The sequence below is a fragment of the Sardina pilchardus genome, chromosome 2 (assembly GCF_963854185.1).
Source record: "Sardina pilchardus chromosome 2, fSarPil1.1, whole genome shotgun sequence".
NCBI classification, from domain to species: Eukaryota; Metazoa; Chordata; class Actinopteri; order Clupeiformes; family Clupeidae; genus Sardina; species Sardina pilchardus.
In genome coordinates this window covers 10,917,172-10,942,171 of record NC_084995.1, presented here as the reverse complement: position 1 = coordinate 10,942,171, position 25,000 = coordinate 10,917,172, and the positions used below count along the sequence as shown (strand labels likewise).

The window sequence follows — 25,000 nt, the reverse complement described above, 5'->3', positions numbered from 1 at the left end:
CTCCCCTATCTCTTGCTCAATCTCTCTCTCTTTCTCTCTCGCTCTCTCTCTCTGTCTCTTTCTCACTCTCTCAATCTGTGTTTTCGCTTCGTTGTCCCATCTCTCTCTCCCTCGCTCCTGCTCTCTCTCACTCTGTGCTCCTATGTGTGTCTCCATCTGTGCAGGTCATCATAAAACAGGAGCCGGGGGAGGTTCCCACCCAGCCGCAGCCGCCGCCACAGCAAGCCATGGTTTCCACGGCAACGGGCCAGCAGCAGCAGCAGCAGCAGGCGGCAGCGGCGGCACAGCAGTTTGTCGCAGTGAAGGGCGGTCATGTGATCACCATGTCCTCCTCCCAGAAGCAGGGCGCCGGGGGGGTCGGGGCCGGAGCCACGCCCAGCAAGGTCCTGACCACACCCACCACACACACACACACGCTCCATATCACCCGCCCTTACTTCATATCAACCCCCCTTACTTCATATCAACCTCCCCTTTACTGTTGCTGTCCATGTATGTCAGCTGTGTCAAAGTTCAAGTACAATTTTGACCTGTAGATTTGCATTTGCAAGTATCATTTGACCCCTTGGGCTGCTGGATAAAAATAAACGGTGGCGATGGTGTTTTTTTGTCGGCGCCACTTTGGGGAATTGATTTTGCCTGCATGGCTTTGAGTGTGAGTGTGAGTGAGGCATTAGCAGCAGGATTATTTGAGCCCGTCCGGCACGCCCTCCGTGTAAACCAGGGCAGCGGATTGTGCCAAAGGGCTGTTGATTATCGATAGTCAACTCCACTTACACAATTTCAGGCCCTCTCCTTCCCGTCTGATACATTTACAGCCTTTCAGGGGCCTTTCAGAAGTGCTGGCTTTGGGTAGAAATAGTTTCACTCTGTGGGGCACACAGACACACACACACACACACACATACACACACACACAGTCACACACACACACATACAGCTGCACTCCCAGTCCACACATTTGTATTTGGGGTAGAATAGGTTGGTTCTCCGTGGCCTGCATCCCCAGAATAGCTGAGGTGGCCCCTCTCTGAGCTCGGAGCTCGGCCAGCTGCCCTGTCTGCTGCGGAGGAGGAGCGCGAGGGGAGATTTATCCTGACTGCTCAAAGTCACCGCGTCCTCCTCCTCCCTTTGTCACTCTCTCTCTCTCTTCTCTCTTTTCTCTCTCTTTCGCTCATTCTCTGGGTCTTTTTATTCCTCTTATCTTCTTGCTCTCCATTTCTCTCTGTCTCTCTTTCTTTCACTCTCTCTCTCTCTATCCCTCACTTTCCCTGTGTCCCCTGTCTGAATGGGATGTGTGTGCTGCCTCTATCTCATGTCTCATGGACAAATCCATACAGTGGTTGGCCTCCGTCCCTGTGTTAAATGCAAGAGGAGGCTTTTTTTCATCTCGTGCCAACCTCAAATCACTCACTCACTCACTCTCTTACACACACACGCACACACACACACACACACACACACACATACTCATTGCAGCTCTGGTCAAATAGCCAAAGGTATCTATTCCCCCTCATTCACCGTGCATGTTAAGAGTCTCACTTCCTGACCTCTTAAGAGGCATCCTAGCGTAGATTGCCATACAGCTGCCACCCCGTGCTCTTCATATAGGTTGTGCTGTCATGTCATTACCATTAAAGTACAAGAGCACATATTTGTATATGTTGTTCATACAGTATTGTTTAGTGTAACATCTCGTCTTGTCTTCTGCCTTCTTGTCCCGTATGGTCTCATCTCACCTGGTCTCACCTGTTCTGTGACCTCTGACCTCTGTGACCTGTGCCCCCGTGTGCAGGTGCTCGGCATCCCGGTGGGCTCGACCCTGCAGTCGGCCGTCAAGCAGGTGGCCATCAGCAGCGGTCAGATCCTGGTGGCCAAGTCCGGTGCGGCGGCCTCCAAGGTGCTGACCCAGAAGCAGGTGGTGGCGCAGGGCGTGGCCAAGGCCGTGGTGAGCGGCGGCGGTGCGGCCGGAGGGGCCAGCGGCGCGGTGGGACAGCAGGTGCACGCCGTCACCAAGGGAGGCTCGTCAGGCAGCGGCAAGAGTGGAGGTGAGGGGCCGCGCACCTGGCGTCAGCGCTACACGTACTGCGTTACATACTGCATTACTTACTGTGCTGCATTACAGTCTGCTCACACTTCAGCGCTAAACGTACTGCGTTACTTAGTGCATTACTTACTGTGCTGCATTACAGTCTACACACACTTCAGCGCTAAACGGACTGCGTTACATACTGTACTGCATTACAGTCTACACACACTTAAGCGCTAAACGGACTGCGTTACATACTGTACTGCATTACAGTCTACACACACTTAAGCGCTAAACGGACTGCGTTACATACTGTACTGCATTACAGTCTACACACACTTCAGCGCTAAATGGACTTTGTTACATACTGTACTGCATTACAGTCTACACACACTTAAGCGCTAAACGGACTGCGTTACATACTGCATTACTTACTGTGCTGCATTACACACACTTCAGCATGTGCTCATGTAGTCATTTGTGTAGTGTGATGGGTGTGCATATTCATGTGAATACTTTTTATATCGGTGAAAGCTACACTGCTCAAAAAAATAAAGGGAACACTGGTTCATAGGAGTATAGCATTAAGTCAGTCACACTTGTGAGATATTGATTTGGCCAGTTATGTAACAGAGGTGGTTTGTGAATCAGGTTGACCTGCTTTGATGTCAACAAAATGTTCTACAGGTGTACTAGAGGGCCAACTGTGAGACGACGCCCAAAACAGGAATGTTTTTACAGGTGGTGGCACATGGTCATTTTCCCATCTTCATCCTTCTTGACTGATTTGGCACTAGTTTTGCATTTGGATAAGGTCAGTGTTACCACTGGTAGCATAAGCCAGTATCTGGAGCCTACAGAGGTTGCACAGGGTAGTCCAACTCCTTCAGATTGGCACACCAATACGTTCCATTGCCAAAATGACTGCTGTGTCTCCCCCTGCAGTCTCAAGAGCATGGAAGAGATTCCAGGAGACAGGCAATTGCTCTAGGAGAGCAGGGCAGAGTGGTAGAAGATCCTTAACCCAGTAGCAGGACCAGTATCTGCTCCTTTGTGCAAGGAGGAACAGTAGAAGCCCTACTAGAGCCTTACAGAATGACCTCTAGCAGGTCACTGGTGTGAATGTCTCTGGCCACACTGCCAGAAACAGACTTCATGAAGGTGGCCTGAGGGCCCGATGGCCTCTAGAGGGACCTGTGCTCCCTGCCCAGCACTGTGGAGCTCAATTGACATTTGCCATAGAATGCAATATTGGCAGGTCTAACACTAGCGCCCTGTACTTTTCACAGATGAGAGCAGGTTCACCCTGAGCACATGTGACAGACATTGAAGGGTCTGGAGATGTCGTGGAGAACGTTATGCTGCCTGCAACATCATTCAGCATCATTCAGCATGACCAGTTTGGTGGTGGGTCAGTAATGCTCTGGGGAGGCATACCTTTGGAGGGATGCACAGAACAGGGCAGTGAACACAGGTCCCTCTAGAGGCTATCGGGCCCTCAGGTCAACCTCATAAAGTCCGTTTCTGACAATGTGGTCTGAAACATTCACACCAGCGGCCTGCTGGAGGTCATTCTGTAAGGCTCTAGCAAAACTCCTACTGTTCCTCCTTGCACAAAGGAGCAGATACTGGTCCTGCTATTGGGTTAACAACCTTCTACCACTCTGCCCTGCTCTCCTAGAGCAACTGCCTGTCTCCTGGAATCTCTTCCATGCTCTTGAGACTGCAATGTGAGACACAGCAATCTTTTTGGCAATGACAAGTATTGGTGTGCCATTCTGGAGGAGTTGGATTACCCTGTGCAACCTCTGTAGGCTCCAGATACTGGCTCATGCTACCAGTAGTAACACTGACCCTATCCAAATGCAAAACTAGTGAAAAATCAGTCAAGAAGGATGAAGATGGAAAAATTACCAGTTGCCACCACCTGTAAAAACATTCCTGTTTTGGGGGTCGTCTCACAGTTGGCCCTCTAGTACACCTGCAGTAAATTTCATTGACATCAAAGCGGGTCAACCTGATTCACAACCACCTCTGTTACATAACTGTCCGGATCAATATCCCACAATTGTGACTGACTTGATGCTATACTCCTATGAACCAGTGTTCCCTTTATTTTTTTGAGCAGTGTATATTAAGCAGTGTGTGTGGGAGTGGTTGAGATTGAATTTGTGTGTGTGTGTGTGTGTGTGTGTGTGTGTGTGTGTGTTGAGCGGCCGTTAGAGTTACAAGAGTGCTAAAATTATATTACAGAAACATGACCTCTCTAGCTATGAGTGTCATAAGTAAATTAAGCAGTGTATTTACTGTCAGTGAATGGATAAGGTGGTGTGTGTGTGTGTGTGTGTGTGTGTGTGTGTGCGTTGTGATGGCTGAGTGGTGCTGATAGAGTGAGAAATTGGGGTGTGGTGTTAGGAATATTAGATCAGCTGCTGCACTGTCTCACTCCTCTGCTTCATCCTCTCTCTCCCTGCCTCTATCCCTTTCTTTCTCTCCCTCCTTCACTCCCTCTCTTTTGTTCTCTCTCTCTCTCTCTCTCTCTCTATTTATCTCTCTCTCCCTCTCTGCGGCTATTAGCATAAAAAGAGTTTGGAGAAAACAATCTGTCCTCCTCTTCTGGTTTTCTTCGATTTAACAGCAAATATTATCCTTACTCTTTATTACAATAGCACTACAGATAAGCACACCATTTAGGAGAGGATCACTGTGGAATCTCATATTTGTGTGGGTGGCTGGTGTGTGAGTGTGTGTGTGCGGATGTGTGTATATTATATTTGTGTGTGTGTGTGTGTGTGTTTCTGAGTGCAATTTGAAAGTGCTGGCTGCATCCTGTGCTGAGCCGAGCAGCTCTTTCTGTAGCTTTGATGAAAACCGTTGAGGTGTTGCACATTGGGCTCAGCTGTGATTTGTGCTTAATGCAAACAGGCATTTCTGCTCTTAACAAGCGCCCGCTCCCCAAACGCTTGACAGGCGCGCTAACTTCTCCGTCGCAAGGCGTTCATCACATCAAGTGTCGCCGACACTGCATTCAACTGTCAAGCACCGACTTGGCAATTAGTCAGTAGAACAGCGGTGCCCGGTTCTCTAATACTGATCCCTGCTGTTCTATGTGGGTGTTATGGTCCTGATATGGTTCCTATGATCTGTTCACATCTGTGAAATGGTTCCTATGAAAATGATAGAGTTAGCATGTATTGAAGCAAATGAAATACATACTTATTTCAGTGAAATACATACTCACTATTAAAGACGTGGGATGGGGGGCATGTTTTGTAGTTTGTTTGTTTGGCTGTCTGTTTGCCTGGATGATTATGGATGCAGGCATTTTCATGAAACTTGGAGGAACGGTGTCAGTCCTAGCTTGTTCCGCATGTTCCTCTGGTGTTCTCTGTGTGTGTTGTTTGGCTTGTGATCTCATGTGGTTGTCGTGTGTGATGTGTTGTTGTGTCGCGGTCAGTCATGGCCACCCTGCAGCTGCCGGCCAACAACCTGGCCAACCTGGCCAACCTGCCGCCGGGCACCAAGCTCTACCTGACCACCAACAGCAAGAACCCGTCGGGCAAGGGCAAGCTGCTGCTCATCCCACAGGGGGCCATCCTGCGCGCCTCCAACTCAGGTGAGACACCTCCGCCCCTACCTCACACACACAGCATGCTGCACACACACACACACGCACGCTCACACACACACACTGTACACACACGCATACACACACACATACACACACACACACACACACACACACACACACGTTAAAGGTAATCCAAAGTATGCTAGTAGACTTGTGTACACCGTACATTGTAAAGTGCTAAGATGTACAACATAGCATCCTCTGGTCCATAATGTGTTTGTGGGTGCAGATCCTCAGGTGTAGGGCTGATGTGTTAAAGGTCCTGGTCTTAGTCCTGTGGGTGCAGTGATGCTCTGTGTAGCACACTGACTGACGGCCGTGTTTGTGGTGGTGGACACGTCTCCTGTTGTGAAGTCACTGGTGTGCAGTGATTGGCGCAGCAGGGGGTGAATGAGGGGCCACGCTGTCCCCTCTGTGCAGGGAGGGGGCGGGCCTTTGAATAATTGATGACTCTGTAGACTCCGCAGCATAATGTCAACTCATTTCACTGAACAGGATCTTCTGTCTGTTTTCTCTTGTGTGTCTTGTTCATTTCCAATGTGCTCTGGATGTTGTCTGTATGCCTCTGTGTACTGTCTGTGTGGATGCGTGCGTCTGTGTACGCGTTGGTGTTTGTGTCAATATTTGTGTCTGTGTATATCTATATCTGTGTGTGTGTGTCTGTGCGTACGCAGGTCAGCAGTCTCAGAGTGCGGCCTCGTCCGGCTCTGGCTCGTCGCAGAGCTCCTCTGGCAGTTCGTCCGGATCCAGCCTCTCCTACACCTCCTACATCCTCAAACAGACCCCACAGGTGTGTATGAGCACGCACACACACACACACACACACACACACACACACACACACACACACAAAGAGAGCCTGTAATTATAATCCACAAAGCCATTGATGCATTTTATCCTGTGGAGAAGCGGCCAGCACACATGTCCATAGTGGAGAGCAGGCTGTGCTGTGGCCCAGTCCAGCCCAGTGTGTTGGAGAGGCAGCCTCTCGTCTCTAGTGTCCCCTTCAGAGCCATGGAGCCTCAGCCTGCGCTCAGCATATGAGCAGCAACATGGCCCACTTCTCTCAGCTCTTCCCCATCATAACAAGCCCTCTGGAATGTGTCTGGATCATTTCTCTTTCTCTTTCTCTCGCTGTCTCTCTGTATTTCTTTCTCTCTCGGTCTCTCTGTCGCTCTCTCTCATTCGCTTTGTCTGTCTTGCTCATCTCACTCATTTGCCTCATTCATTTTGCATGTCTTTATTTCACTCTTCTTCTCTCTCTCTCTCTCTCTCTCTCTCTCTCTTTGCCACCCCCCTCTTATTTTTGTTCCCTTTCTCCACCCCCCCCCCCCCCCCCCCCTTATTGAAGTGGATTCTCTTGCCCTGCTCGGCGGTCTCATTCATATTCCCACTCTCTCATGAGCTCACGCAGTGTGAGCAGCCGTTCCCCCCGCGCCTCTTCCAGCGCATTAAAGTTTAAGCGAGCCGTGTTTCAAGAGTGCAGCGCCGGGTAAATGTGTGCTTTAGGGACGCCACCAACGCTGCCGCCGCCACCGCCACCGTGCCACACCTGTGGCTCTTAATCTGCTGTCAGCGCCGTGAAGACGACTTAAAGCGGGGAAGATAATCCCGTTGTCAAGGTGACGAGCGCCGTGTCCCGGGAGAGGAGCGGCGCACCTCGTGGCAGCGGAAGGGTTTCGCTCTCCCGCGTCGGCGTTGGCATCGGCCGGGGCAGCGGGAGGCTGGCAGCGGTAGTGATTTAGGGCTTAATGGGGCACCCTAATGAGAGTGGCATCGACCGCGGAGCGCAGGGCACCGGTGCGTGGGTGCCATCGGGCTGCTAATGAGCGCGGGCGGGAGAGCGGGCGCGCCGCCCCTCAGCAGGGCACCGGGACTCCTCCTCGGCCGTCCATCACTCCGGCGCTCGGAGAGATAATGTCACGCCATGCCACCCTGTGCCACGCTGCTTTATGCCCAGCTGCCAGTCTTCATTTGTCACAAGATTTGCCAGCTAGTCACAGACACGCTCAGGTGTTCCTGCTGCCCATCAGCACTTTATGATGGCGTGCATTTGGGTGGCTAGTACTGGCTGCAGATCTGCACATTTAATAATAAAAAAAATTATGTAATTTAATTACCATTAATAAATGCACTTTTTGCACATCTTCCCTTCCCTTCGTCACACTGATCCTTTTACATATTGTTTTTACATTTATTAAAATATCTCCACTCCTTCCCCTCACATTCTGTTTCATTGGTCTCCCCATGCTCAAGAGTTGCTCTAGCGACCCATGTCCCACCGTGTGTGTGTGTGTGTGTGTTGTCCCTCTTCACCCTTTCAGTCTCTGTTCCGTGTCTACACCAGGTCTCTTTGTCTCTCTCTCTGTGTGTGCCTCTCTCTACTTCTCTACTCCAGTTCAAATCTATCAACCTTGCCTGCAGGTTTTTATAGTGTAGGTGGTGTCCTTCTGATGGCTCTATTGAGCCGTGTTTATTACCCAGTGGCCCCATAGTCTGCCAATGCCAGAGCTGCCAGACGCGTTAACCCCCCACAGGTTTCTGTATTGACTGAGGGCAGTGCCATTGATCTTTCCAGGGCACGTTTCTGGTTGGCCAGCCTGGCGGCTCGGGGAAGCAGAGTTCGTCCGGCTCCTCCACCTCCTCGTCGGCGCCGGGCACGGGCAGCGGCAACCAGCAGTCCATCCGGGTCACCGCGGGGCAGAAGGCCGCCATCTTGGCTCAGGTGTGTGAGACTATACATAACAAACGTGCCTGTTCTGATTCTGCTGTGCTGTGTAGCCGTAGTTCCACCCATCCCACCCTGACCATGAGGGCCCTGGGTTCAAGACCCACTGCACTCTTTCCCATCATTGCAGAGTGGGATGTTATTTACAGTATATTGTCATATATTGCCTCCTCCTCCAGCTTCTCATCTTATGCTCTTATCAGTTATAAACTCTCACTCACTGTCTTACACATGCATCTAGGGGTCTCATCTCAACATTACATTCTATTAAAGGAATTCGTATAGAATTCAGTTCAGCTCAATACAGTACATTTATTTGGACCTGTAGTACATTTCAGTCATTTTGTAGCCAGCTGGCTCGGACCCCCAGCAGTGGAGGCTGGAACTTTGAACTTCTCATCACCGTGGTGCTTAGTTAGAGACGAGGGAGATGTGTGAGTGTGGAGCCATCTCTCTCCTGGGCCCTGGGCCTGTGTGAGTGTGGAGCCATCTCTCTCTCTCTCCTGGGCCCTGGGCCTGTGTGAGTGTGGAGCCATCTCTCTCTCTCTCCTGGGCCCTGGGCCTGTGTGAGTGTGGGTCTTAGTGTTGCTGATGAACTGCAGGTCTAATGGGGGCTTGACTGCTTCTAATGAAGGCCGCCCTCTCTCTCTCTCTCTCTCTCTCTCTCTCTCTCTCTCTCTCTCTCTCTCTCTCTCTCTCTCTCTCTCTCTCTCTCTCTCGCTCTCTCTCTCTCTCTCTCTCTCCGAACAGTCATTTGGCAGTCAAATTAGCAGCAGGTGCCAGGACAATCCCTGCACACGTAACTTCAGCTTCCGTTGCGTAACGCATTCTCTAACAGTATTCGGGCAGGAGAGGGGATGGGATGGCAGAGAGAGGGAGGAAGAATGAAAGAGAGAGAGAGAGGGGTAAAGAGAGTAAATGAGAGAGAGAGAGAGAGAGACAGAGAGCAAGAGTGTGGGCACTGCATCCTCGAAGCAGAAATCATAAAGCAGAGGAAGAAAGCAATAGGTTTGGCAGGCGGGGCATGTGTGTGTGCATGTGTGCGTGATCCAGCTGGCGAGAGGGAGGGAGGGAGGAGAATAATGGATGTGTTCATTTGGGCGTCTGGGATGGTGATGATGATCTCTTGAGCCTGTGCTGCTCGAGGCTCAGGAGCTCAGGTAGACATGTTGACCCCACAAACGAGCACACACAAGATCACCTCTCCGCTTTAGTGGCTCAGCCTCGCCTCCCCGAACCGTTTAGCTGCCCCAGAGCAATGAGCAGAGGTGTGTGTGTGTGTGTGTGTGTGTGTGTCTGTGTGTCTGTGTGTCTGTGTGTCTGTGTGTCTGTGTGTTCTCTGGCAGGCAGACCTGAGAGCCCCGGTGTAAGAGCAGTGCAGCTAAGCTGTGTGATTAGTTTGCCATCATCACAGCTGCCTCCCATGTCCCGTCTGAAATGATCCCACAGTATCAGATCTCTGTCCTCACTCAACTGAGAGGCCATGGATGTGCTTGTGGATACATCGTGTGTGTGTGTGTGTGTGTGTGTGTGTGTGTGTGTGTGTGTGTGTGTGTGTGTGTGTGTGTGTGTGTGTGTGTGTGTGTGTGTGTGTGTGTGTGTGTGTGTGTGTGTGTGTGTGTGTGTGTGGTCTCTGCTTGCGTGCACATTACTGTGAGTGTGTATATGAGTGCATGTGTATGGAAAAAACGGAAAGTGCCACCTGCATCACATGGAGAGGACAACTTTCTGGGATTTAAGCAAAAAGCAAATGGAAAACTGGATGTACATGCACAGGGGTTTGGTGTGTCATCAGACTGGCCAGATCTAAATGACCTCTGCAGGAGAACAGGAACAAAACTGAAGTGGACCTCCCACCCACACCCTGTAGAGGTCTCTGATGCAGTGGTGGAGGACCCATCAGTCACTGTAGAGGCAACTCTGCATCACAACAACACCACCCAACTGCTCCAGCCAAGAACAACAAGGCAGACTCTCCTGGAGAATCAGAGAGCCCAAAACATGGAGTACTGGTCCAATTTAAAACTCCAGGGAAAGTTGGCAAAACTGCCCTGCGCAGACCACTCAGTTTCACACACAATCTACAGTAATGCCACCATTGGAGAAGACATCCTCACCTTTTGTGTGAAAGCCCGCCTTCAGGTTCTCCCCACAAAATACAACCTCTCACTATGGTTTCCCTCCAACCATTCACCCCTCTGTATGCTGCATGACCCCCCCCAACATCTGGAGTCAGTAGCCCACATCATGAACAGCTGTAGCTCCCTTAAAGGACTGTATATTGCCAGACATGACAGACTTGTGGACCTCATAGCTGCTCAGATCCCACACACAGAGGAAGAGCAGATCTATAAACACACCACTGTCCACTCTGAATGGTTTTATTCCCCTGCAAACACCTTCTCTGGAATTGCAAACACACCGGACATTATCATCATTTCTCAGAGTGCTAAAACAGTTAAAATATTTGAAGTGTCATGTGCTTTTGACCTATTTATGGAGGACTCATACTGTGCGAAAACACTTAAATACCAGCCTTTGATTTCTATCATTGAGAACCTAGGTTACAAATGCCAGCTCATTGTGTTAGTGTTTGGTAGCCTAGGTCATGTACATAGGTTGGTGGTCCGTGGACTACCATTGGGGGACTATATAAGACTAAGGCCAAGCAGCTTGTAAAATACTGTTCCATATCAGCAGTTATAGGAAGCATGTTTATTTGGAAGAGACGATGTTTCCTATACCCTTGAACATGTAAACTCATGATAGATTGTTGAACTGCTTTAATCTACTGGATTATTCAAGAAATTTGATTCCTTATGTAACTTGACTTGTAAAGTGGAATCAAATAAAGTATATATTATTTGTGTCTGTGTAAGGGAGCACATTCTCCAGTCTGTGTGTGTGTGTGTGTGTATGAGTGTATGAGTGTATGTGTCCTGATTATCAGATTAAGGCTAATGACTAAGCCTGCGGCAGTGGTTTTGAGTTTTCGTTTCTGCTAACTCTCTTTTGCTATCCACACCTCACCCCCCCCCCCCCTCCCTCAGTGCCTTGGTCTGTTTTCCTCCTCTCTTCTGCCTCTCGTGCACGCTTGGCCTGATCATTAGCTTTTATGGTGGCTTTGGCTCATTCTGACTTGGGAGCTGAAAGCTACTGTAGCTTTTTTGCAGACAAAGAAAGTTTCCCCTTTGATGGGGAGATGATCCTTAAGGGAATGGAGAAATTGTGTGTGTGTTTTGGAAGGAAGTAAAAGGATGTGTGTGTGTTTTGGAGGCAGGTGTGTGTGTGTGTGTGTGTGTGTGTGTGTGTGTGAATGTCAGAGGTAGGTAAGAGGGGTGTGTGTTAAAGGTAGGTAAGAGGGGTGTGTGTCTGTGTGTGTGAGAGAGAGAGAGAGATTTGAGGGACAGCTTAATGGCTGTGTGGTGATTTGTGCACAGCAGTCTCCTATCTCTGAGGTCCATACTCCTCTCACAGCCATTAAACAGAGAGTGGTTCCTGTTGAGTCTGCATCAGAGCACCTGTGTGTGTGTGTGTGTGTGTGTGTGTGTGTGTGTGTTGTCTAAGTATTCCAGTGTGTGTGTGTCTGTGGCTGTGTGTGTGTGTCTGCTGCCTAGGTTTGTCTGTGTATGTATGTGTGTGTGTCTGTGTGTCTGCTGTCTAGGTTTGTCTGTGTATGTTTGTGTGTGTGTGTGCAGATGCCTGTGGTGGGGTGGGGGTGGAGGCTACGTCTGCATATTTCTCTGTGTTTGTGTTTGTATGACCTTAAGATGGGGGGGCACCAGTGTGTCAGATTGGGCTGTTTCTCTCTATCTCCCTCTCTGTCTCTCACTCGCTGTCTGTTTCTTTCACTGTACTAATGCCTTGGCTGACAAAGCAATACTTCTTGAGTGTGTGTGTGTGTGTGTGTGTGTGTGTGTGTGTGTGTGTGTGTGTGTGTGTGTGTGTGTGTGTGTGTGTGTGTGTGTGTGTGTGTTAACCATACATCACTGTTTAGGGCTCCCCTGTATTCACAGCCTGCCTGGCATTGAACCTGCTGCTGATGGGATTGGCTGATCATTCGTTGTGCATCTCTTCCCCTGTTGCATTCTAACACTTCCCGTGTTTTGATTTGGTGTGACTGACAGGTGGTGGGCGGGTCACAGGCGTCACAGCTGAAGCTGTCGGACGGCTCGGTGAAGACGGTGACGGCCGCTGGCGCCACTCACCTGTCCAAGCCGGGCACTACCACCCTGAGGATGGCGGGGGGAGTCATCACGGCCACCAGCACCACGCCGGGCACCCCCGCCTCAGCCGCTACCACTCCCACACAACACGTGAGTCACCTCCCCCTGAGTGTGTGTGTGTGTGTGTGTGTGTGTGTGTAAATCAGAATAAAGGTATTGGTCCATTTACCCAGGTTGGTATGTTGTATATTCATGTTTGTCTGTGTGTATGATGGCGTGTAAATGCTAAATATTAAGATGGTAAATCCATGAACAGACAGACAGACATGGGAACTGATTGTGATATGATATAACAAGTCTAGTATAAGATGCATGGTGTCCTATCCATGTGTAATCTCTTGGGTTGGAGATCACAGACTTTGATGAGCCCAGATGCAGGACAGGGTGAGGGAGCTGGGCTTGGGGGAGGGGTGCGAGTGGGGGCGGGGGGGGGCAGTGGGAAGTTGGCTTCAGCAGAGACACGAAGTGAAGCTCATGTGTGGCGTTGTGGCTGCTGGTGAACACGGTCCCTCTGACCTAAGGAGTGTGTGTGGAGCAGCTGGTCTGCTCAAGCTGTGCCGTGGTTCTTCCTCTCACATCGGTGTCCGTGTCACACTCATTATGTTGTTACATGCACACCTGTGCACTCGCTCTCCCTCTCCCTCTCTCTCCCTCTCCCTCTCTCTCCCTCTCGCTCTCTCTCCCTCTCTCTCTCAGCCCCTCATAGCGGTGTGTCTAGTCATGGATTGTGCTGAGTGGTCTTATTTATTATGTCTCTGATTCTTTCTTCTCCTCTCTGTCTCTCTCACTGTCTTTATCTGTCATTCTTCCTCTGTTTATCTCTCTCTCGCTTCCTCATACCTGTCACATACACTTTGCGGATATGTGGATGTTTGTTTGCATGTCAACAAACTGGCGTGCGTTCATTTAGTCGTGCCAGAGTAGAGAGCTCGATTGGTCTGTCTCGGGGAGATTCTTGTCAGTGGCTGACTTACAGTTACCAAAACACAACAGTTGCCATGATCATCTTGATGGAATGTTGCAACAACATCATTCAAGACGTCTTTGGTTGAAGAGGAAAGAGATTTTTGCTTTGATGATGGCGGCTCTGATACGTGTCTGTGTGATCCCCAATTAGTTCCTTCATCTTCTTTCCAAAGAGGTGAACCACACTGTTAATCACTGAACCCGTCACTTCTACAGAATAGTAATGGGTTAAAGGAAGTGTCGCCAGTCACGCACTTCTGGGGAATTGTTGTTGATGTTGTTGTTGTCGTTTCCCTTGTATTGTAGCAATTTATGGGTCATGGCCTAAGTACTCCACACACACACACACACACACACACACACACACACACGCACACACACACACAAGGATGTAAGCCAGTGCCTGCATGTGTGCACTCCTCACTACAGCTGGGTGTCCCACCACGCCTGCACTCACTCTATCTGAACAGCAGTTTATAGCCCAAGTTGGAAAGTAGCAGCTTGTCCTTTACACTCACACTCACTCTCACTCGCACTCGCACTCTCATACCCCAGTGCACTGATTGCGTTACTTCACGGTAATGAATTGGTGTTTGGTCGTCAGACCGACGTTCATTAATTGCTGTTAAATGTTGATGCTCCATCTTGTGCTAGTCCTATGCATAATGAATAGTGGCTGTGATTGAGGAGTGGTGTGAGGCCCAGGTAATGAAGGACTCTGTGGGTGCTGTGGGGTGTGTGTGCAGGGGTGGGGGCACTTCTACTGAGACTGATGCAGAATGCTGAAGTAGGTTCACCTGCAGTGGGAGCATTTCCACACGTGACCCGAACTGTGTGTTCCCCACCGCACAGGGATGATATGAACCCAGTGACATTTCACCGTGTCGCTGCAGCACCGGAATACTGCCGTGTGTGTGTGTGTGTGTGAGAGAGAGAGAGAGAAAGAAAGAAAGAGAGAGAGAGAGTGTGCGCGCGCTTGCGTGTGTGTATGTGCGCTTGCGTGTGTGTGGGGGTATGGTGCTGCTGTCCTCCAGTACCTAGCCATTTCAAAGGTCAACTCCCCAACACACACACACACACCCTCCTCTCTCTATCTGATCCTGCAGCTTTTAGGACCCGATCATTAACTGTGCTGCTGAAACTCATTCCCAATTTGTCGGCTCGACTTTGCAAATGCACTTGGACCAGCTCAATAGGCCTCTGCTCTTAATCACAATTAAGGCCAGTTATTGCACAGGCTACACACACAGGTGACGGGGCATATCTGAACGCGTGTGCGTACGTATGCACGTTTCTTTGTTAGAGTGTGTGTGTGTGTTTGTATGTTCTGTTGTATGTTTTTCTGCGTGTGTAAACTTGAGGTTGGTGCGTGTAGCTTTGCCGCAGTGTGTTGTTGTCAGAGCAGATGGCAACACCAGGAGACCAGCATGGCACTAAGATGCTGTGGGCTGGCATGCACACTCACACGGCCACTGCAGGGCCTTGATGCCTCAGCACTCACACTCACTCACACACACTCATATTATATACTGTGCACACACACACACACACACACACACACACACACACACCACATTAGACATACACTTTCATTAGCTCACTCAAGCATGCACAAGTACATTTGCATTGATACTCACTCACATATGCACACACACACACATATGCTTGCATGAGATATGTGGCAAAATCACATGCCACAATACATCTCTTGGTGTGTCTGTTTACATTGAAGCCTAACATGACATGTTTCTGTGCACCACAGAATGTTTGTGACATTCAATGTGTTTTTTTTTGTTTGTTTTTATTTTAGTCAGGGATGGACTACTGGGCTTAACAAAGTTCTCTTGCCCTTCTCTCTCCAGACTGCAGATGGCGCCAGTGTGCCCTCCTCCCCCGCCCCCTCCTCCTCCTCGTCCTCCTCTTCCTCCTCGTCCGGGGCCAAACCTGTGTCCCAGCATTCTCTGCTGGTGGCAGCCAATCAGGCGGCGGTCATCAACGCAGCCAAGAACGCCAGCAATGCCGCCGCCGCCGCCGCTGCAGCTGCCAGCGCGTCCAAAGCCCCGACGGGCGCCATGATGAGCGTGGCCAAGAGCATGGCCGCCAGCATGCCCGTCATCAGCCTGGGCAAGGGCGCCGGCCCGGCGGTGGTGAGCGTGCCCAAGAGCGCCAGCCCGTCGCTGGTCACGGCAGCGTCGCTGGTGGGCAGTAGCGGCACCGTCAGCGGGAAAGCCGCCGCCGCTCTCTCAGGTAAGGAGACCACAGGTGCGCTCACGTTGTCTGAACAGAGGTGAACTTGTGCAATAAACACGGTTCCTTTGGACTGTTACAATTAAACGAAACATTGCATTTCAAGTGTAAGGCTTCGGCCGGCACCCCCGTTGGCCTGCAGAGAATTACCTCCTGCGAGGCGGACAGAATTTGTTTTGTCTCAGTGGATAACAGGGCCACCAGTCCATGGTGCTGTAGAATATTTAGATAACATTTTGAAAATAACTTGTTATGTTAATTCTATTTCATACAATTTAGATGTCAGTACAAATGTAAAATGTCAGCAAAAATGTACATTCCTGTTTTGCCATCCGGGTGAATAAGTCTGAAAAAGTTCAAAGTTCACTGGTATTTAGCAGACGATTCTAACTATAGCTCACAACAACATATTGGGGATTGGAACCTGGGCCTCCATCACTCCTGAAAAAGACTCACCATAGCAACTGTAGTCAGTTCTGAGCAGATCTGGACTATGTTCTGGTCACTACTACACGTGCTCTGACCACAAAAAGCCCTTACTGTGTTGTCTGGCTCCAGTTCTTGTTAATGTGGCCAACCCCAGTTGAGACTTCATCTCCTCAGGATGACAGTGCACAACGCTGTGCTTCTGTTCTGTCCATCGATTAGTCAGGTCTTTGATGTTGGGTCCCGTGCCTGGCCCTGGCCTCCCTCTCCCCTCGTGTGCTGGAGTGGGAAGTGGCAGCCATGTTGTAGGAGGGCACCAGCTCTATTGCTATTGCTATTGCATGCACGCTTCCCTGTTGGCAGATGAATAGGATGGCGTGTGAAAGATGGATCTGCCCTTGAGAACCAAAGCACTGTGCATTTCTGAGCATCACTAGTGTGTGCGTGTGTGTGCGTGTGTGCGCGCACGCCTGTCTGTGTGTGCCTGTGTGTGCCTGTGTGTGTGCCTGTATGCGTGCCTGTGATATACAGTATACAGTATGTGTGTGTGTGCGCGTGCGCGTGTGCGTGTGCGTGTGCGTGTGCGTGTGCGTGTGCGTGTGCGTGCCTGTATGCATGCTTATCATATATACATCTATGTGGTTGTCCATGTACATATGTGTATTGCACTAAGTGAATGTGTGTGTGTGTGTGTGTCTCTCCCAGGCATGCTGAAGTTGCATGCGGGCCAGCCCAGTTCACAGCAGACTGTGCTCACCATCCCTGCCAACCAGCTGAAGCAGCTGAGCGTGGGCACAGGCGCCGGGGGACTCCAGACCATCCTCATGCCCGTGGGCAAAGGTACCCGCTCACCTCCACGCCCTGCTGCACTCACACGCACACACACACACGTACACACACACACACACACGCCTCCACACTCTCTCAGGATGCAGATATGCATACTTTCACGCACACATGCACAGTGCACACACATATACACACACACGCACACACACCTCTACACAAACACACTGCAGTTCCACACACTAGAACACACACTTTTCTCCTTTCAAAATGCCTCTTCTCTCTTCAGCACTCAATCACAAACCAGCTTTTGGCAAGAAGAGACCTTGGTTTGAAGTTTTATGAAGTTTTCTCAGGCATTTGAAATGACTCATCACAGTTGATCCTAGTATATGGTAGGGGATGAGATAATGTGCTTGGTTTTGTCTTAAATAAACTGTGCAGATTTTCAGTTCACAGCTTCTAGCTACAGTACTTCACCTAAAATGAAAAACCTTGAAAACAAAAACAGCCATCCCTTATACCGATATCACTTACAGTATAACACACTTGTAACATTGCTGTATTGTCGTCGTTTGGATTGGTTGTTCTGACCTGTACCACTGGACAAGTGTTATCGGTGCTAAGGGATGGCTGTTGACATGTCCATTAGGTGTAGTAATGTTACAGTGCATATCACAAGCTAAATAAGCAGTAAACCCCATGGCTTAGTATTTCTGGTTTAGATGGGCAGTGTGCTAGTTGATGCTTCAGAATAACGAATCAGCGGCCCCCCATCACTGCTGTGTGTCGATGGATGGAACCCCATCCTGACTGATTGGCAGGGTGGAGTTCTCCTGATCGTTGCTGTAAAAAAATAGTTTTACGTAGTGAGGAAACATCTGCACATCTAACTGTACAAGATAAGCAAGCTAACATGTCAGAGTTAACTGTCCTGCATGGCATAATGTGGATAACGTTGTCAAACCGAGTTGTCAAGCAGGTGGGGACAATAAGCTTCCCGTATTGAGCAGATGTTCTGAGAAGAATCCAGTGTCAGTGTCTTCAGTCTGAGCTGAGAGGGTGCACGGACTGTACTCACCTCAATCCCAGCCAGGACAGGATTGCAGTCCCTCGCCCACTTCTGCAGTCCCACTTGGTTTCATTTGGCACACACACAGCAGCCTGTGTATAAATACCTCTGAAGAAGTCATGGAGGCCCACAGAATATAGAGCAGGAAATGACAGGTTTTGGAGAAAGGTTATAATAACAGGGTGAGCTGGTAGCCGTTAGCACATGCTAACATCCATGGGTTTAATAAATTAGTTTCAATGTGGAAATCACTATTTGTGTTTTGTTTTGTTTTGTTTTGTTTTTCATCAGTGGTGGTCTTTAGGCTGCCTCAGTCAGGATGGTGATCCGTGGTTCACAATCAGTTGAAAACCCCTGCTCTAATGTTTCAAGGAAGCATCAATACTTTGATGCAAAGTCATTTGGCAGCACAGAATCCATCTGGTTGTGTTTCTTTGTGTTTATTTGGTGAAATTGGCCATTGTGTGCTCTGTCTGGCGAGCTGCATGTTTTTTGATTAGTCTCTCGCATGCAGTAAAGATCTCTGGTGGTTCAGACCCAGCCAACAAGGTTCTTGTTTTTTGTTTTTATTTGTCCATTGTGTAGATTTATATCACACACACACATGCGCGCGCACACACACACACACACACACACACACACACACACACACACACACACACACACACACACACACACACACACACACACACACACACACACACCTCCTCCAGTGGACTTCCATCAGTCTCCCAGTAGTCCAGTGTCTTCTTTAGGTTTACTGTTGCCCTGATTCAAAGATGAGAGTGTAGTGCACCAGTTCAGGACAGTTTGTACTGCCAGATATGCACTGCATACTTTATGTTTGATGGTTCCTGTATTGCAACATATGCAACAGTGTGAGATGTGAGACATCTCAAGGCAAAAGTGTAAACAGTGTGAAGTTGTAGGTTTAGCCAACAGCGTCAGCTTGTGTGTGTTGTATGTTTCTGTGTCTGTCTGAGAGTTTGTGTGGTAGGGCTTGTCTGTCCCTGTGTGTGTGTGTGCCTGTGTCTGTGTGTCTGTGTGTGTGTTTCTGTGCAAGCAAGTGATTTCTGCTGAGTCTGAGGCATTTAGCTGAGCTTCAGTGCTTCTAAATTATAGAAGTGTGTGTGCCTGTGTGTGTGTGTGTGCGCGTGCGCGTGTGTGTGTGTGTGGGCGAGTGCATATATGCTCGTGTGTGTGTGTGGTTGTCGGTGATAGATGCAGTAGTTTTGTTAATTCCTGACTCCTGGGAATCTGAGGACCTGTAACTCCCCAGTGTTGGCCCACATAACAACCCTCTATATCTATTATATATGACTGTGGGTATTCATAGTCACAATACTCCATAGCTAATGCCTATTTACTACCAGCGGTCTGCACAGTGATATGACAATGTTGTGAAGGGGATATGATATAAAAACACAGAGAGGCCTACTTTGGTCCTTGTAGAAAAAGTATCATTAAATGTAGAAATACTGACTCGTCTAAAGTACTCTGTATATGCAGACGACTCCTCACAACTTCATAAATGTAGTGGATTGTAGTCCTGTTTTAATGACTGCAATCGATTTTTAATCCATGTCGCACATAGTTATAGTCTGTAATTGAAACTGTCAAGAGTTCGCTATTGAGATGTAGCTCTACACATGGTATGGTTTATGAATTAGAGTCTGAACTACAAGGCACAACATGGGAGTTGCAGTGCATTTCTCCTAAGAGCCGTAGGCCGTGCAGAGGTGTGTGGTGGACAGCAGTTGAGGTGTAACTCCACCTGTGTGATGGTTTGCAGTTGTGCAGTCCTCTTCCTCCTCCTCCTCCTCCTCCTCCTGTAAGGGACCCTCCACCAGCAGCAATACTGCTACCCACAATGCACCAGCAGTCTCCTCCACCCCAAGCGTAGCTCACGGTGAGCGGATATGTCCCCGACCTTACACCTTCCTCTCTGTCTGCCCCCTCTCTCCGGCGTTCTCTTTCCTCCCTCTCTCTCTCCCTCCCTGCCTGCGCTCTCTATTCCCTCGCTTCAGGCAGCTGGTGGGTGGGCTGTTGTGGATTGATATGTGTTATGTATAAATACATATACTCAGGCAGTTTTCAGCTTTTATGTGTACTCTATATTTATGGGTTATTGCCGCACTGTGTGTGTGTGTGTGTGTGTATGTGTGTGTGTGTGTGTGTGTGTGTACACCTTCTCGGGGTACTGGCGGTGCCTGTAGGTGCCTGTTGAAGTGGTAGTCTGCGTCGGCATTAAATTGATTGCTGCTTCACTAATCCCTGCTTCAGCCACTCTCTCCGCGTTTCCAATCTAATGCTGTGTTTTACTGGTGTTTGTCCTCATGTTTACTTTTCAGTGCTGGTTTTCTACATGAGGAAGTGTCTTGCTCACACACTCTCACTCTCACTCTCTCACTCTCTCCTCTCTTCTCCCTATCTTCCTTCGTCTCTCTGTCTATTTCTGTTTCATCCCCCCATCTCCCTCTGTCTCTATTTCCTTCCTTATCTGTGTGTCACTCCCACGTTTGTCTCTCCCCTTCGTTCCCCTTCTTTCCCCCTCTATCCTCCTCTCTCCCTCCTTTTCTTTCTCCATTTCTCACTATCCTTCCCTTTCCCCTATTCTCTCTTACTTATCTCTCTCTCCTTCCTTACCCCCTCTCTCTTCCTCCCCCTCTTTTCTCTCCCTCTCTCTCCCTCTCTCTCTTTTTTCCCTCTCTCTTGCTCCCTCTCCCCCTTTTCCCCCCCTCTCCCTCTCCCTCGCCCACCCCCTCTCTCTCTCTTCCCCCCTCTCTCTCTCCCTCTCTCCTTTCTCTCTCTCTCTCTCTCTCTCTCTCTCTCTCTCTCTCCAGTGAAGACAGAGCCAGGTGTGTACAGCTGCAGCGGCCCCGGGCCCCAGACCCCCACCCTCTCTTCGGCTCCGGGCTCCAGCGTGGCCCCCACCCCCGCCACCGCCAGCGTCAAAGTGGAGCAGGGGGCCGAGTCCGCCCACGAGCTCAAGTACGACACACACGCACGCACCACGCTGGCCCCAAGGCTCACAGCCTCGCCGGAGAGAGAACGCCGTTATTTTTGTGTCCTATATCAGAGCACATTTGGGATCTGTGAACAGAATGCAACCTTTTTTAGCATGCACATTTAGGATTTATTGTACTTATTAATAGAAACCTTTGAATTGAGCGGCATAGATGGACGAGCTGTTAGGTGCACTAAACAGGAGTCCTCCCCATCAGGGGATGTATAGTGGGCTATGATCAGGAAGTTCATGGTGGTGTCAGCCAGAAGCTGCTGATTCAGTGGAGCCATAACTACTCGTGCCTTAATTAGGCGTGAGATGGCCAAGAGTGAGCGTGCTTAATTAAGCCAGTGTGGGGGGGTGTGTGCACTGTGCAGAGATGATGTGTGGTCTGGCGTGAGTGGTGATTGGTGTGTGTCTGGCTGGCTGCATGTGGTGAGGTTTGCAGGTCTGTAGAAATGTGGACTGTTGGTGGGACTCATTTTGCCATCTTCAACTGATCTCTATTTTGCTCTCTCTCCATCCTCCCACTGCCTCCTACTCTCTCCCTCCCACACTATCTCTCTCTCTCTCTCTCTCTCTCTCTCTCTCTCTCTCTCCCTCTCCCCACCTTTTCCCTGTCTCTCCTTCACTACTTCCTTCCTCATTCCCACTCCATCTCTCTCTCTCTCTCTCTCTCTCCCTCCCCTGTTCTCTCTCTCCAGCACTGAACACATGGAGAGCCTGACGCAGCTGTTGACGGCGGCGGTGAAGAAGTTTCCCCTCATTGTGCCTGAGAAGAGTGAGTGTCCCGCCCCTGCACCCAGCACGCCACTCAAAATAAAGACATCTGATTGGTTTAGGACAAGGATCAATCTATTCATAGAAAATGTGCCCTGTATCTGATGGAGGGCTATTAGAATATCTTTTCTCCATCAGAGCAGTATAGACAGCACCCGGCATTGGCATATCGGTGCAACATCGAAACAGAATGTGCTTGGGTTTTTTCACTGTCCAATATGTGGCTTTACTGAATATTTATAATAATACTGAATTAGCTATAAATTAGTATCTACCAATAACCAAACAGTAATTATCATAATAGAAAAATCCTAATCCCTGTTGTAATGGTCACTCTGTTTAAACAGTTTCATCTATTTATTGCAAACGACAGAATTTTTGCTGTTGCATAGTAAATTTGAATGCAGCCGTTTAAAAAGTCCATTACCTGCACACGCACGCAGACACACACACACACACACACACACACACACACACACACACACACACACACACACAGATAGTGTGAACAAGTATTTTCTCCTTCTTACTTTTTAAATAGGCTTCAGTGGTTTGAAGCTTTGGTCCATTTTAAGCCGTTTGGACAAAAATGAGCAGGTGATCTCCTCAGCAGTGCCTCCTGTGCTCTGCAATGGGCTTATCCCCGTGATGGGAGACTGGCGGCCATTTTAAGCCGCCCCCAGACACTACTGTGATATTTCTCTGTGGCCCAGCTATCCACCACACAAGTCTCATGGGCCTGCTTAGTCATGTGAAATCGGTGTCCTTCTCCAGATAAGGGATGGCCGTTTGGAAAGCTGTTCACTGGGTACTCAGAGGATGATGACTGCTATGGTTTTAATGGGCTTTTCTCAGATAGAGGACGTTTGATTGGTTTTAAGCCATTTTGAGATGTGCAGTAGTGATTGTATCAGTAGCTGTTCACATATCAGCGGATGCTGGCTCTGAGGTTTTTAATTTAGCTTAGCTCTGTGCGGCGAAGCTCTTGGACGTTTTTGGGCCATGTTAAGATATTCGCGAATATTTGATGGTGATTTTATAAAACAGTTGCTTACCTGCCCTGCTGTCTGTGGGGATGCTAATGTGTGTGTGTGTGTGTGTGTGTGTGACCTCCATCAGATGAGGACTCCCACCCATTCTGTGCCACCTCTATGGAGCAGTATTACTCCTGGAACATTGGCAAACGCCGGGCAGCCGAGGTACGGAATGTACTTGTTTTGTGTGTGTGTGTGTGTGGGATGGGGGGTGCATGTGCTTTGATGTGTGTTTGTTGGAGTGTTAGAGAATGTATTTTTTGCCTGTGAGTAAGTGCCTGTGCTTTTGTGTATGTGTGTGAATTCACTTGTTTGTATGTGTGTGAGAGATTGTTTACAAGAGTGGGTGCATGTGTTTATGTTTGTTTGTGTGTGTGTGTGAGAGAGAGAGAAGAGAGGAGAGAGAGGGCGAGAATGTGTGTGAGAGAGAGAGAGGAGAGAGGGAGAGGGCGAGAATGTGTGTGTGTGTGTGTGTGTGTTGTATTTATTTGGCCCGTGTCCTGCAGACCCGCCGTGCTTAGAGAAATAATCAGGTCCTGCGGACAGCAGCAGCGTGCCTTTAATGTTGGATTCAGCAGCTCTCACTGACCTGGCTATCTAATCCCCCATCCTCTTCTCTTCCTCCTCATCAGCCTCTCCCCACACACACACACACACACACACACACGCACACACACACACACACACACAGGAAAACCAGAACAGCGCTCTCTTTGCAAGGACAGGGGAACCTTCATGAAGTGCATATTGAGCAGAAAATCTATGACTTGTGCGCACTCCTTGAAATGATTATTTGTGAAGGCCGCGCTAATAAAAGCCCTCGTGCAGGGCGGCATCTCTCCTCCTCCCGCTGGTCTGGCGGCTCCATCAAGGCCCAGCGGTCCCCTTGGTCCCCGTGCCCTCCTGCCTCAGGGCACCTGCGCTAATGAAGCCTCGCTCTGTACCCCGGCAGCGAGGCGGAGTCCCGAGGTGTGTTCAAGTTCAGGAACATAGGCGAACGTTTGCGAACGCTCGCAAACAGTATTTCGTCAGCCTTGAGTTTTTGGCAAACGTTTGTTAACAATCGCAAACAGTATGAGGAGGTAGTGCTCCGCGAACATACAGTGGAATTGGACGTGAGTTTGACGAACGCAACAATGCAATTACTGTTAGACTGTTAACACCAAATCGTTCAAATTGAACTGTTCAAAGACAACATGTTCACCACGAACGTTCGCCACTGTTTGCCAAATTTGAACGCACCTCTGGCATCACCTTTCTTTAGAGTCGTTTTCGTTCATGTCAGAAGCCAGCACTTCGCTTTATAACGACCCTTCCATGCAGTTGTGGCTGTAATGCCAAGCAGATGCTGCAGTGTTGACCGTAGTTTAGCCGCCGATTCAGTCAGATCCGCCAGAGTGTCCAGTCGGTCCAAAGCCTGTGTGTTGTGTCGTGTGTGATTGAGCAGGCTCACGATGTTCGATTAGACGACGTCACGGTCAGCGCTCCAGCTCCGGTCCTGTCTGACTGGACATCTGGCATGTTCTGAAAACGAGGAAAGAACAAAGGCGTCGTGTGACTCATCACATTGGAGGCAACTGGGACAAAAAATCAAACTTTAAAACTAAACCTAATCTTGTCCATCGTCAAAAAGAGACCAACTTTCCCAACCAAATTCAGAGTCCTCTGCTCTGAGTAGGAGAAGGCGAGAAGGCTCTGAAGTGCAGTCTCTGGGCCCTTACTGTCCCTGGGGTGCTGAAGTATGAGAGCGTGTGGATTGGGTCCCCTCTACTGTATGTCCCCTCTGTGTCCCAGCTCAAGATGACTCAGAGGCGCACCAAAGCTGCTGAACACAGAACTGTGCTCTTCTGTAGCCTTCTGATGGCCTAGTGGCTGATGGCCTGTTTGCCGCAGGCAGGCCCCTCACTGCAGTGTGTGATGAGACTCTCAGGCATTGTGTTACCCCCTGCAGAGTGCGGCTGGGATGAATGATGAAGGGTGTGTGTGTGTGTGTGTGTGTGTGTATGTGTGTGTGTTAACCCCTCCGTGTCCCTACTCCAGCTCCAACGTGCGGCGTGTGAGGTGTGTG

General features: G+C 49.5%; 1 protein-coding gene across 1 annotated transcript in view; it reads left to right on the top strand.

Moving 5' to 3' along the window:
• yeats2 (YEATS domain containing 2) overlaps positions 1-25,000 on the top strand; it is a 52,972-nt gene that overhangs the window by 20,442 nt on the left and 7,530 nt on the right. Inside the window, exons 14-25 of the mRNA XM_062518699.1 lie at positions 165-383; positions 1,796-2,048; positions 5,487-5,645; positions 6,335-6,450; positions 8,239-8,385; positions 12,516-12,704; positions 15,443-15,827; positions 16,959-17,093; positions 19,904-20,020; positions 20,955-21,102; positions 21,823-21,899; positions 23,018-23,097. Coding sequence (XP_062374683.1) covers positions 165-383; positions 1,796-2,048; positions 5,487-5,645; positions 6,335-6,450; positions 8,239-8,385; positions 12,516-12,704; positions 15,443-15,827; positions 16,959-17,093; positions 19,904-20,020; positions 20,955-21,102; positions 21,823-21,899; positions 23,018-23,097 — 2,025 coding nt within the window. The remainder of the gene's footprint in view (positions 1-164; positions 384-1,795; positions 2,049-5,486; positions 5,646-6,334; positions 6,451-8,238; positions 8,386-12,515; positions 12,705-15,442; positions 15,828-16,958; positions 17,094-19,903; positions 20,021-20,954; positions 21,103-21,822; positions 21,900-23,017; positions 23,098-25,000) is intronic.